This window comes from Sapajus apella, unplaced genomic scaffold, assembly GCF_009761245.1.
Source record: "Sapajus apella isolate SASKATOON/1434 unplaced genomic scaffold, GSC_monkey_1.0 scaffold28, whole genome shotgun sequence".
Lineage (NCBI taxonomy): Eukaryota > Metazoa > Chordata > Mammalia > Primates > Cebidae > Sapajus > Sapajus apella.
In genome coordinates this window covers 23,148,047-23,160,956 of record NW_022436968.1, presented here as the reverse complement: position 1 = coordinate 23,160,956, position 12,910 = coordinate 23,148,047, and the positions used below count along the sequence as shown (strand labels likewise).

General features: G+C 38.6%; 1 protein-coding gene across 2 annotated transcripts in view; it reads left to right on the top strand.

Annotated features, from left to right (window-relative positions):
• Nucleotides 1-12,637, top strand: part of LOC116561177 (cytochrome b reductase 1) — a 36,909-nt gene extending 24,272 nt beyond the window's left edge. The window contains exons 3-4 of one of the 2 annotated variants that reach the window (XM_032292986.1): nucleotides 9,038-9,192; nucleotides 10,435-12,637. In XM_032292986.1, coding sequence (XP_032148877.1) covers nucleotides 9,038-9,192; nucleotides 10,435-10,741 — 462 coding nt within the window. In that variant the 3' untranslated portion in view covers nucleotides 10,742-12,637. The remainder of the gene's footprint in view (nucleotides 1-9,037; nucleotides 9,193-10,434) is intronic. The other variant, XM_032292987.1, reaches the window with a different exon arrangement.
• Nucleotides 12,638-12,910: the final 273 nt, after the last annotated feature.

The following is a 12,910-nucleotide window of genomic DNA, read 5'->3' as shown; positions in this document are numbered from 1 at the left end:
GAGGTCAAGAGATTGAGACCATCCTGACCAACATGGTGAAACCCCGTCTCTACTAAAAATACAAAAATTAGCTGGGCGTGGTGGCATGCACCTGTAGTCCCAGCTACTCAGGAGGCTGAGGCAGGAGAATTGCCTGAACCTGGGAGGCGGAGGTTGCAGTGAGCCAAGATTGTGCCACTGCACTCCAGCCTGGCGTCTGGTGACACAGAGTGAGACTCTGTCTCAAAAAAAAAAAAAAGAGAATACTTGCCAAAGAAAAAGGCTAAAAAAGAATTAATAAATAAAAAGAATGCCTCTAAGATTTTCCTATTGAGTACAGATGCATCACATTTCCTCCTATTCCTGTTTGTGAAAAGGTTTTGTTTTCCTTCTTAAATTATAAACAGATGTGGAATTTTATTAAATGCGTTTGATCTCTCTGCTGAGATGAATATAGCTTTTTTTTTTTATTTTTTGACATAGAGTCTTGCTCTGTCACCCAGGCTGGAGTGCAGTGGTGTCACCTCGACTCACTTCAATCTCCGCCTACCAGGCTCAAGCAGTTCTCCTGCCTCAGCCTCCCATGTAGCTGGGATTACACGCACTCATCACAACGCCTGGCAAATTTTTTTTTTTTTTTTTTTTTTTTTACTAGAGACGGGGTTTCACCATATTGGTCAGGCTGGTCTCAAACTCCTGACCTCAAGTGATCCACCTGCCTCAGCCTCCCAAAGTGCTGGGATTACCGTGTGAACCACCACATCTGGCCAATGTTTATTTATTTTTTAATTGATGTATAATATTTGTAATATATATTTTGTGGTACATATGATATTTTGATACAAGTATGCAATGAGTGATGAACAAATCAGGGTAATTGGGATACCCGTTATTTCAAACATTTATCTTTGTGTTAGGAACATTCCAATTCTTCTCTTCTAGGTATTTTGAAATATACAATAATTATTATTAACTATAAACACTCTACCTTAAGTTTTCTTCTTTAATATCTTAATACAGTCAATTATATAAATATATTCTATTTTTAAACAGATGAATTAAAAACATATTTGTCTCAAATTCTCTTTTGCTTTCTGAAATATCCAGATTCTTATCTCCCATTGTTGTCTGTGCTAACTGAGCTTCTCAGAAATATTATTTCACAACTTCATGGCTTTGCTTAGTGGGAGGAATTTTGGCACCTGGCTTCTTTCTTGCTCAGATCCTGAGGACAGATAGTGTTTAAGAAAACAGGATTTGCAATTAGGGAGACCTCAGTTTGGATTAGCTTCATCCATTTGGTAGTTGGTGACCGTGGGCCAAGTTGCTTCTCTGAGCTATAAATCAAGGATTATAATCCTTCACAAAATCATAGGAATCAAAGCCAAATAATGCGTGGAAAGGTTCAGCCCAGGGCTTAGCACACTGGCATGACACAAATTAGCTGTTGTTATTCTAAGTATAAATCTTGTGGCATGCTCCTTTATGACCTGAAGATGGCATTTTCCACTTCTACTATTGATCACAGCATGGTTAAGATCATGCATGTTATGTCATTGTAATTTCATTCCCCAATCCATTCATTTATTCAGCAGTGAGGTGAATACCTTTTATATGCCAGATACCTTGCTAGGCTGTGGATGATACTTACTCCACAAGACAAACATGGGCTTAAAGAGACATGCTCTCTGCCCTTGCGAAGCTTGCAGGGGAAGACAGGCAATTGAGTATTTGGTAGATAGAAGGTGTTCTCAGAGACCTCTCATATAGTATAGGGGATAAAGAAAACCTGGTGTTGAAAGGGCAGAGAGTCTTCTAGTTGGATGGAATAGCATGTGGGGAACAGTTTGTGGCATTTGAGGAGTAGGGAGGAGACCAGGCTGCCCAGAGCAGAGTATGGAAGACGAATTGGAGGCTGGACAGGCATGATTATAGGAGACTAGCTTGCAGGTGTTATGGAGTTAAGATGAGAAACAATGGTGGCCCAGAGGAGTAGCAGTAGCAGTGAAGCAAAGTAGATAGATTCTAAAGATATTTAGGAGGTAGAATTCATGTGATTTGGAAAGTAGATGAGATAAAGAATGAGAGAGAGTCACTCACAGGCTTTATTGAATAGGTAGGTGGCCACAAGTTTGAATAAGTGAGTGGATGAGAAGGGAAACTTTGGAGGGGAGGAGAGGGCTTGAGGAGTGTCAGATGCTACTGAGGAGATAAGCTTATTTTGCTTATCAGTCTGAAAACTGATCACTGGGCTTGGTGACCTGGAAGTCACTAATGACCCCAGAGAGCAATTTCCTGGCTTCCTTCCTAGGAGTGAGACTGCAATGGATTGAAGAGGGAGCAGAAGGTGAGGAAACAGTGATAACTCAGTCAAGAAATTTGGGTGAGAGGGGAGGAGACAGAAAATGTGGCAATTGGACAGGGACAGGAGTCTAGGGAGGTATTTGGGTTCTCTTTTTTTTTTTCTACTTCTGATTTTTTATTGTGAGAAGTTTGGGCACGTGGAAATGCCGACAGGATGGCACCAGTAAAGAAAGAGACGCTGTGAATACTAGAGACACAGTGATCTATAGCTAGGACCTCAGGAAGCAGGTCACAGAGCACAGATGGAAAATTGGAGGACATCATCTCTAATGTCATTGAAGAAAGGAATTGTTGGCTTGGGGTGATTTCCTGCTTTGTTTTGTTTGTTGTCAGGAAATTGAGGCTCTTCTTTGAAGTTGCCTCTTTTTTCCCATGAGGCGGCGTTAGTAAGATCTTTTTGTGAGTAAGGAGGCACGTCAGAGAGTCAGACATTTGAGGATGGGGGAGAACGGAGAGCTCATTGATAAATAATATAATAGAGGTTTGCTGAGCACGATTGTTGAACTGTTTATAATTATGAACGTGGAGTGATGCTAGTCTCCCTGGTGGTGGTTTACTCCATTATTACCTAGTAGATCACAGGTAGTCATGAAGATGGCTGAGCCGGGGTTGGGGTATTGCTGGGCAGATACGAAGAAAAGACAGCATAGCAAGGGTATGTAGAATATTGGCAGGAGACTTTTTTTTTTTTTAGATCATATTGCTAATCTTCTTAGTATATGTGCTCCCAAAGTGAGCACTGGCAAGAGACTTAATGACCAGTTCAAGTGTCTGTTATCTCCTTTATTTTTGTTGTTGTTGCTGTTGCTATTTGTTTGTTTGTTTTTGAGATAGAGTCTTGCTCTGTCACCCAGGCTGGAGTGCAGTGGCACAATCTCGACTCCTGCTACCTCCACCTCTCGGGTTCAAGCAATTCTCCTGCTTCAGCCTCCTGAGTAGCTGGGATTACAGGCATCTGTCACCATGCCTGGCTAATTTTTTGTATTTTTAGTAGAGATGGGATTTCACCATGTTGGCCAGGCTGGTCTCAAACTCCTGACCTTGTGATTTGCCCACCTTGGCCATCCAAAGTGCTGGAATTACAAGCGTGAGCCACTACGCCTGGTCCTGTTATCTCCTTTATAAAAAAATTGTGGACATATTTTAGTTGGTGCTGGTTAGATTTTTTTTTTTTAACCCCTGAAAGAAAAGTGTCATTACATTGGAAGAATGCAATTTGGCAATGACCTAAGACAGCGTTTGGTCCCTAGAACAGTGGCATTAGCATCACTAAGGAAGTTAGAAAGACAGATTCTCAGGTTCCACCCCAGATCTACTGAACCAAAGACTCTGGGGCTGGGACCCAACAATCTGTGCTTTAACAAGCACGTAAGGTGATTCAGATGAATGCTAATATTTGAGAATAATTAATCTAAGGGAAAAGCCTATGAATGGTCAAAAGGTTGGACATTAACAGTAATATTAATAAAAATAAATGTGAGTTCTTTAACATCGGGAGCTTGTCTGTCTTGTGTAGCATTAACAGCACTGAGAACATTTGGGTCATAGAGGGGCAAAATGTATATGGAATGAAGGACTGAATGAGTTTATAAAATAGCAGAAAGGTGAAGGAGAGCTGGGAGGAGCTTCCATATAATAATCTTGAATTCCAGTCCGGGCGCGGTGGCTCAAGCCTGTAATCCCAGCACTTTGGGAGGCCGAGGCGGGTGGATCACGAGGTCAAGAGATCAAGACCATCCTGGTCAACATGGTGAAACCCCGTCTCTACTAAAACTACAAAAAATTAGCTGGGCATGGTGGCGCGTGCCTGTAGTCCCAGCTACTCAGGAGGCTGAGGCAGGAGAATTGCCTGAACCCAGGAGGCGGAGGTTGCGGTGAGCCGAGATCGCGCCATTGCACTCCAGCCTGGGTAACAAGAGCGAAACTCCGTCTCAAAAATAAATAAATAAATAAATAAATAAATAAATAAATAAATAAAATAATCTTGAATTCCATATAATAATTTACTTGAAAGCTCATTAAATCTACCTCTACGCTGAAAAAAAAAGCAAACCATACCAAGTACAAAAACTAGGAGGTAGATATTTCCTGGTCTCATTAATGTCTTTTGCAATAAGAGCTTTTGTTATGTCTAAAAGCTTACACACACTTAAAAAAAAACCAAAACCATTCAGGCCAGACATGGTAACTCATGCCTGTAATCCCAACACTTTGGGAGGCCAAGGTGGGAGGATTGATTGAGGCCAGGAGTTGAAGACCAGCCTGGGCAGCATAGCAAGGCCCTATCTCTGTAAAAATAAAAAATAAAAAAATAAAAAAAACTCATCTGTTTCATAAAGTGAGAAACTGCTATAGTAGTGTACATTTATGTCTTTAAGGATAGTAATAATTAACTGAGAAAAGCCGAGACATTTAAGATGAAAACTTTATTTTATTTATTCTTTTTTTTGAGACAGCATCTCACCCTGTCACCCAAGCTGGAGTGCTGTGGTGCAATCTTGGCTCACTACAGTCTCTGCCTCCTCGGTTCAAGCAATTTTTATTCTTCAGCATCCTCAGTAGCTGGGATTACAGGCCCGTGCCACCACAGCTGGCTAATTTTTGTATTTTTAGTAGAGGCAGGGTTTCACCCTGATGTCCAGGCTGGTCTCGAACTCCTGGCCTCAAGTGATCCACCCACCTCAGCCTCCCAAAGTGCTGGAATTACAGGCATGAGCCACCGTGCCCAGCCAACACAGAAACTTTAAAAGTAAGCTTTCACTGTCTATTTTTAATTATAAAAGTAATACACATTAATTTTAAACTTTATAAGATGTAGAAAAAGAAAAAGAAAAAAAAAACCTGGCTATTCTGGGCACACTGCCTATGCTAGTCCTGCTCCACAAGGACTAGAAACTCTGCTGCTGCTATTAATTAAATATAAAAATGAAAAACGCCACTGATACTGCCATAATCTAGAGATATCATTACCTTTTGGTTTATTTCCTTTAGGCTTTTATTATACCTATGCGAATGAATATACAGATATTTAATTTTTAAACATAATTAGGTCACACTATATTTTTGCTTTCATCTCTAAGTAATAACTTTTTATGAGAGTTTATTTTTCCTTAGCTCTTAAGAACTTCCACTTCGCTGAAGAACAGACTCCTGTAGGTGATGATTCTTAAACACCAGGGCACTTTGTTGGCATCTAATGGCACTTAGTAAGTGTTTGTAGACTACATGTAATGGAAGATTCCACTACCTTCTCTTTTGAGGATTTTCCAGACTGTTTATCCATATCTCTAGAATAATTTGAGTGAATCAAAAGTAGTCATTTTCAAACTTCAACGTGTGTAAGAATCTCCTGGGCAGTGTGTTAAAATGCAGATTCCTAGACCCTAATCCAGAAATTGGATTTAGCAGGTCTGGATAGGGCCCAGGCATCCTTTTTTTTTTTTTCCGCTGCTCTGTCACCGAGGCTGAAGTGCACAATGTCAGCTCACGGCAACTTCTGCCTTCTGGTTTCAAGCAATTCTCCTGCCTTAGCCTCCAGAGTAGCTGGGACTACAGGCATGCGCCACCACGCCAGGCTAGTTTTTGTATTTTTAGTAGAGACAGGGTTTCAACATGTTGGCCAGGCTAGTATTGAAATCCTGACCTTAAGTGATCCTCCTGCTTCAGCCTCCCAAAGTGCTGGGATTATGGTAGACATCCCTTTAAATGTGTGCCTTCTGTGAACCGCACTTCCACTACTGACTTAGAGGGGCGAAAGGTCTTATAATTTTCAATCCACTAGGTTATAAATTACCACCTTCACTTGTAAGGTGGTAAGATTAAGATAGTTAAAAGGAAATAATGATTATTTATAAATTATAACTAGGCATCCTTGCAGCATTCAGAACACTTTTAATCAAAGTCAAGCATTCTGTAATGTTTTTCTTTTCCTTTTAAATGTAATTTTCTTTTGTTGCAAAAAATTTTTAATGGTGAAAGTAAGATTTAGGGGAGTTAAATTGCTCAGGGATTGTGGAAGCAAATTTCTGACCTCCTACCTGCTTAGATCATTGAGCCCTACAGGACTGTAAGAGACGCACATGACAAATTATGGAGGAAATGAGAGAAAACAGTAAGAATTTTAGGAATAAAAATAGGAGAGCAGGAATGAGAAATATACGTTTCTATGGGTAAGCCACAGAAAAGAGATGGTATGATGATATATGTGTGCTAAATCCCTGAGCCCCATTTTCTTTTCCTTTCTTTTCTCTTTTCTTCCTTCCTTCCCTCCCTCCTTCCCTCCTTCCCTCTTTCCCTCCTTCCCTCCCACCTTCCTTCCTTCCCTCCTTCCTTTCTTCCTTCCAAAAAATTTCTTTTTTATTTTTGAGACAGGATCTTTGTCACCCAGGCTGGAGTGCAATGGCACAATCTCGGCCCACTGCCACCTCCATCTTCAGGGCTTGAGCAATCCTCCTGCCTCAGCCTCCAGAGTAGCTGGGGCCACAGGTGTGCACTAACACACACTGCTAATTTTTTGTAGAGATGGGGTTTCACCATGTTGCCCAGGCTAGTCTCAAACTCCTGGACTCAAGTGACCTGCCCACCTTAGCCTCCCATAGTGCTGGGATTACAGGCGTGAGGCACCGCACCCAGCCCCCATCTTCATATAGAAAGCACAACATGGACATCAGGAAGCTTGCCCTTTGATACTAATAGAATCACTGAAGTTCACTGAAACAGATTTAGGAATATTCTGAACCACCAAGAGGGAACCCTCTGAACCATTTCTAATATACTCAGGCATTTTGGATATTAACTAAATAATAAACTACGCAAACCAATCTATTAAATGTATTTGTTATTACTTTTTAAAATGTAAATTACAGAATTTATTGTATTAGATTATACCTCAAAAAACAAAAGTTAATCCTGGCTATTCTTGGCCGTTTCATCTATGTAAATTTTAGAATCAATGCATCAAATTCCACCAAACAATCTATTAGGATTTTATTTAATCTATAGATGAATTTGAGAACTGACATCTGTATAATACAAGTCCTCCAACTCATTATCATGAACCTGATTTTTTTTTAGCCTTCTCCAAAATATTGTAAAACTTTATATTTTCTTTGTAGAGTTGTTTTCTCCAGCGTATTGCTAGCTCCTTGCTATTAAAAATGGGGGTATCATTAAAAATCTACTTCACTTGTTGCCTCTTTACAAAAAGTACAACTGATCTCAAGTATAAATTTATACCTAGCAAACTTGATAAACTTATGTTAGTAATCTCAAGATTTTTGGATTGTGTTTTATAATCTTATGTGATTAATAAAAGTTGTGTTTCTTTTTCTGTCATCATATTTCTTTTTCTTGCCTAACTCAGTAGCTGAGACTTTCGGAAAAATGCTGAATAGGAGTGGTGATAAGAGATATAAGATGAATCCTTCTAGATCTAAAGAGATCTACTCTGAAATGCCTGTAGACCGTAAGCAAAGTGTGTGTGAGCGAGAAATATACTTTTACATGTTAACCTCTTGAAAATGGAGTCTGTTAGTTCCTATAGCATGTTCTGTCCTGACTAATATAATCGGGTTAAAATAATTATCTTCTATTCCTAGTTAGTTAAAACATCTCATACACCACTGGTGAATCCTACCAATGTTTTTTGCCGTCTGTTTTGATGATTTTTACGATTTTTCCTCTTTAGTCTGTTGAATTGACAAATCCTATTCATTGTTTTGTTAATAGTTTCAATTTATTACTATTTTGTATTACATGAGAGCTGATTCTTAGTGTGAATTAGGGCACTGGACCCCTCCTCCTACCTCCCTTCTTCTGGTATCTCCGCATTAGCCCTTGTATCTTAATCAGGAAAGATGAACAATGTTGTTAGTGCTTTCTCCCCATTCTCTCTTTTCATGGTTGCTTTGTTAGGATGGTAGATCCTAAATAGGTGTCTGGGGGAAAAAATAAGTTTCTTTAAACTCAGTAATTCAGTAGCCACTAAGTCGTCTTTATCTTGTTGAAGAGAGGAGAATACTTGATGGGCAAAGCTGTATGGGCGACAAGACCATGAAAGCGTAACAGACTTCAGTTTATATACGAATCCTGCTGTCTTCTCTGCAAGGATGTATCCCACTAGTGATTTAATTATCAAGGAAATGAAGATAACTTTTCTGTAGAGTTCATTTCTTTCTCATAAAACAAAAGTCAACTTCTTTACACATAGCGTTTTAGGTTGAACTGACTAAATTATGTGTTCTAATGTACTTGGTTTTAGTGATTTTAAAAAATCTTTTCCTTCCCTTCCTACTTAGCAACCTTAGGAAACTGGTAAAAACAAACAGGTAAGTACCAGAATGTTCACTATAGTCAGATTAAGGATAGCAAAAACCAAACAGAGAGCTGTATAAATAAATTGTTATAGCCTTAGGATATTAGCCATTAAAAAGAATAAATTAGATAAATGTATAGATATGAAAAGATCTCCAAGACATTCTGTTAAAGGAAAAAGCAAAATGCAGAATTATATGTATGGGGATAGCAAATTTTCTGGAAGGATCCATGAGAAAGTGATAAGGATAGTGGAAGTGGAGTGAGGAAACTTCATTTTCTGCCCCTTGGTTCTATATGAAAGGTTTTCTCATTACACATATTGCTTTTTAAATAATAATTTAAAATTAGTTTAAAACTTAAATCGCTTTCTGGTGTTTAGCTTGTTTCAGGTTTTGTGGTCTTTCTGCTTCCGTGGGCCCCGCTTTCTCTCCGAGCATTTCTCATGCCCATACATGTTTATTCTGGACTTCTCATCTTTGGAACAGTGATTGCCACAGTACTTATGGGAGTGACAGAGAAACTGATTTTTGGCCTGTAAGTTGCATAGTCTTCTTAATTGTAATACTTAAGCCATAAAATGTTAAATGCTCACTCACTGGGAAAATGTCATATAAATGTAACAAAGTTTTTTAAATATTAAATTTTTTAAAAAATATACTTAAAACAATTTGTTATAGCATACAGGTAATATGATATTACTAAAAAATTAGAAGGACCAAAAAGTCTGACAAATTATACTACTCTTACAAAACAACTATTGAAGTTATACATTCCCTTTCAATATTTTTGATAGACATGTTTTTACATTAATTGTAATCATAGTGTACATACATTTTTGTTTCATTCTGTTTTAAAAATTTTAAGTGATGCCGGGCGCGGTGGCTCAAGCCTGTAATCCCAGCACTTTGGGAGGCCGAGGCGGGTGGATCACAAGGTCAAGAGATCGAGACCATCCTGGTCAACACGGTGAAACCCCGTCTCTACTAAAAATACAAAAAATTAGCCGGGCATGGTGGTGCGTGCCTGTAATCCCAGCTACTCAGGAGGCTGAGGCAGGAGAATTGCCTGAACCCAGGAGGCGGAGGTTGCGGTGAGCCGAGATCGCGCCATTGCACTCCAGCCTGGGTAACATGAGTGAAACTCCGTCTCAAAAAAAAAAAAAAAAAAAAAAAAAGAAAATGAAAGCACACTCCACAGGGCGAGAGTGCCTAAGAAGCCGCTCAGGGGCCTGGAGACAGAATCTTCTTGGGTCTAAATGCCCCCTAAAGGTTTCCTGTTGGCCACTTGGTGTTCACTGCATGTAAATGAAGCAGTGGCCTGCAGAAAGCAACCAATCAGAGGCTGATGTGAAGTTACAAAGTTACATTCTTATGCAAACGTCTGATGGGTTGTAGAAATCAGAGATACTTTCAATTTTCCATCTGCCATGCAGAAAAGCAGGGCTTGCAAAGGGAGTAGCCTCCAGTCCTTTTGCTACTTAGGTGTGGAAAGTTGGGGTTTTCCTTCTGGTTTAATTCTAGGAAGTCAGTGTGAGGTTCCCTGCCTCCAGACCCTACCTGCCTCAAAACAAGTGTGACAGATGCTGTGTTATTTTCATATTTATTATTTTTTAAGCAATTTCATGATGTATTCCTGAGTGAATTATAGCATAACTTAAATTTCTCCTTAATATCAAGTTTTGAGAGTTTACATTGAAATTGTATTAGTGTGCATAAGACTGTTTTGCATGTTGCTGTATCATCCTATTTGTGATTGGATACATCTCTTATTTCATAGAAGAGCTCCTGCTTCGTACAGTACATTCCCACCAGAAGGTGTTTTTGCAAACTCCCTTGGCCTTCTGATCCTGGTGTTTGGAGCCCTCATTTTTTGGATAGTCACCAGACCGCAATGGAAACGTCCTAAGGAGCCAAATTCTACACTTCTTCAGCCAAATGGAGGCACTGCAGAGGGAGCGAGAGGTTCCATGGCAGCCAACTCTGGCTACAATATGGACAAATCAGATTCAGAGTTAAACAATGAAGTAGCAGCAAGAAAAAGAAACTTTGTCCTGGATGAGGCTGGGCAGAGGTCTACCATGTAAAATGTTGTAGAGATAGAGACATATAACTTCGCATTTCAAAACTGGCTCTACAGTTTAGCTTCTCCTATTAGCCATATGATAATTGGGCTATGTAGTATCAATATTTACTTTAATCACATAGGAGGGTTTCTTGAAAGAATTTGTGCTGATTAAGGCCTATGAACTGACCTGAATTGGAAAGGATGTGATGAATATAAATAATAGCAGATATAAATTGTGGTTTTATTACCTTTATCTTGTTAAGGACCATGGCATTAGCACAGTGCCATGTGCAGAATAGATGCTCATTATGTACCTACCAGTGGTTAATAGGATAAACTGGCAGCGTCCCTGGCCTATTGTCACGCAGTCATTTTCTGTTAATTCTGGGAGCCAATGATTTCACAACTGATGGAAGCAGTCCTAAAGGTTTAAAATTAGATCATAGTATCTAGGACAGGGTTTATACCATGATACTACACAGATACCATGACAAGGGTATAGAAAAAAATTTAGAAAAGCACCTGGTTCCCTTTTCCCCATGTCTGTCTTCTGCTGTCTCCCCTGCTGGTTTGGGCTCAAATTGTCTCTGGACACCAGGGTTTGTGTTAGGTTATTGATAGGTTAGAGCAGGTGGTTGAAGAGGTACACAAAATTCCAGGGTTTTTGCAGGGAGAGAGTAGATAGTGACTGAGCCCCCAGAACTGAGGCAGCCATTCTTTTTTATATAGGCTAAGAAAGAGGTTATCACTGAAAAGTTAATTATGGCTTTGGCACTAGAATAGCTCTGTTGCAAAGTATTTGAACACCCTTCATCTCAGCCCTTTATTTTATCTTTCATGTGGGCTAATGTGAGGGTAATCTTACAGATATTATAGGAATTTTTTTCTTTCTGTCTTTATGAAAACAATGTGTATAAAATATATCTAGAAAACCTTAGAGACTTGTTTTAACAGGCTTTTGATTCTAATGATAATTGTACCTTTGTCTTTCAAAAGCTGATATTTCCTACCTAAAGCATCTCCCCCAAAAATATCTCATTAAAAAGCCCACAAATAATAGGGGAGAAGAAAGCCTTAGGTACCAATTCCAAAATAGTGATTGAAATTTCCCAAAATAATTATAGCTTCTATCATCTCCAGAGATAATCTGGCTTGGCTTACCCCATAATCTAATTTCAGAAAAGAAAGCTTTATGTTAACATTCATCTGAATCAACAGTAAAGCCTTTTCTCTCAAACTGTTTATTGAGAAACTCAAATGAATATACTTTTTGAATTAATGTCATCAAAAGTGTATGGCTTCCTGTGCCGCTTGTGTCAAACTGAACCTGCCCTCTAAAGCACTTCTTTTCTTTATTTGTATGGTTTCATGTAAGCTGTGCTGTTTAGAAACAACATCTCAGACCTTACAGTGAAATGACAAAGAAGGCAATTGCACTTTTTAAGGGCTACTGACAAACGGTTTCTGTTTTCTAAAGGACAGAACATAGAATGTGTGTCATTTTTAATTAGATTATTTCCCCTGCTGAGTTGGAAATTCCAGTGCAGCATTGATTGACCACAATTGCCAGCCTAAAAGCACAAAGACAGAAGTAAAGCTTTATGCTAATTTTATTTCAATACAATAGAAAATTTATCTTCGTATGTCCTTTTTTAGATAACTCCAGCAGAAAACTGTAACGGCTATGTCTTTAGGGAAATGTAGAAGGAAGAAAATCACTATTCTTTAATCCCTATGAGATTCTTGAAAACCTTAAGTGGAAAAGACTTCTATCTTTAAATGTGTCTTTATATCTTAGCGCATTTATGAAAAAATGTTAAATATCCTGAATATTTTATAATTTTGTAGGAAAAAATATGCATCTATTTTTTCTTGACTTCTTTTTAAATAGCAATAAAAATTATTTTGGAAGCTCTTTGTGTGTTATCAATTTGTCCAGGCTGGAAGAGGCATTGTTTTAGAAGTTTCTTGGCCATGCTATTTGGTTTTTCAGCAGAGATAGTGTTTTTTTCAGTCTCTTGATTATGTTAACTGAAAAACTAGACTCTGTAATATATATAATATAATATTAATGTTAATATTTATAATATATAATATTTTATATCTATAAATTTTTTTGCAGTAAAGAGTTGAATACAAGGCAGCCAAGCAGAAGGACTGGAGTTATCACTCAAATCATTCTTCCTGA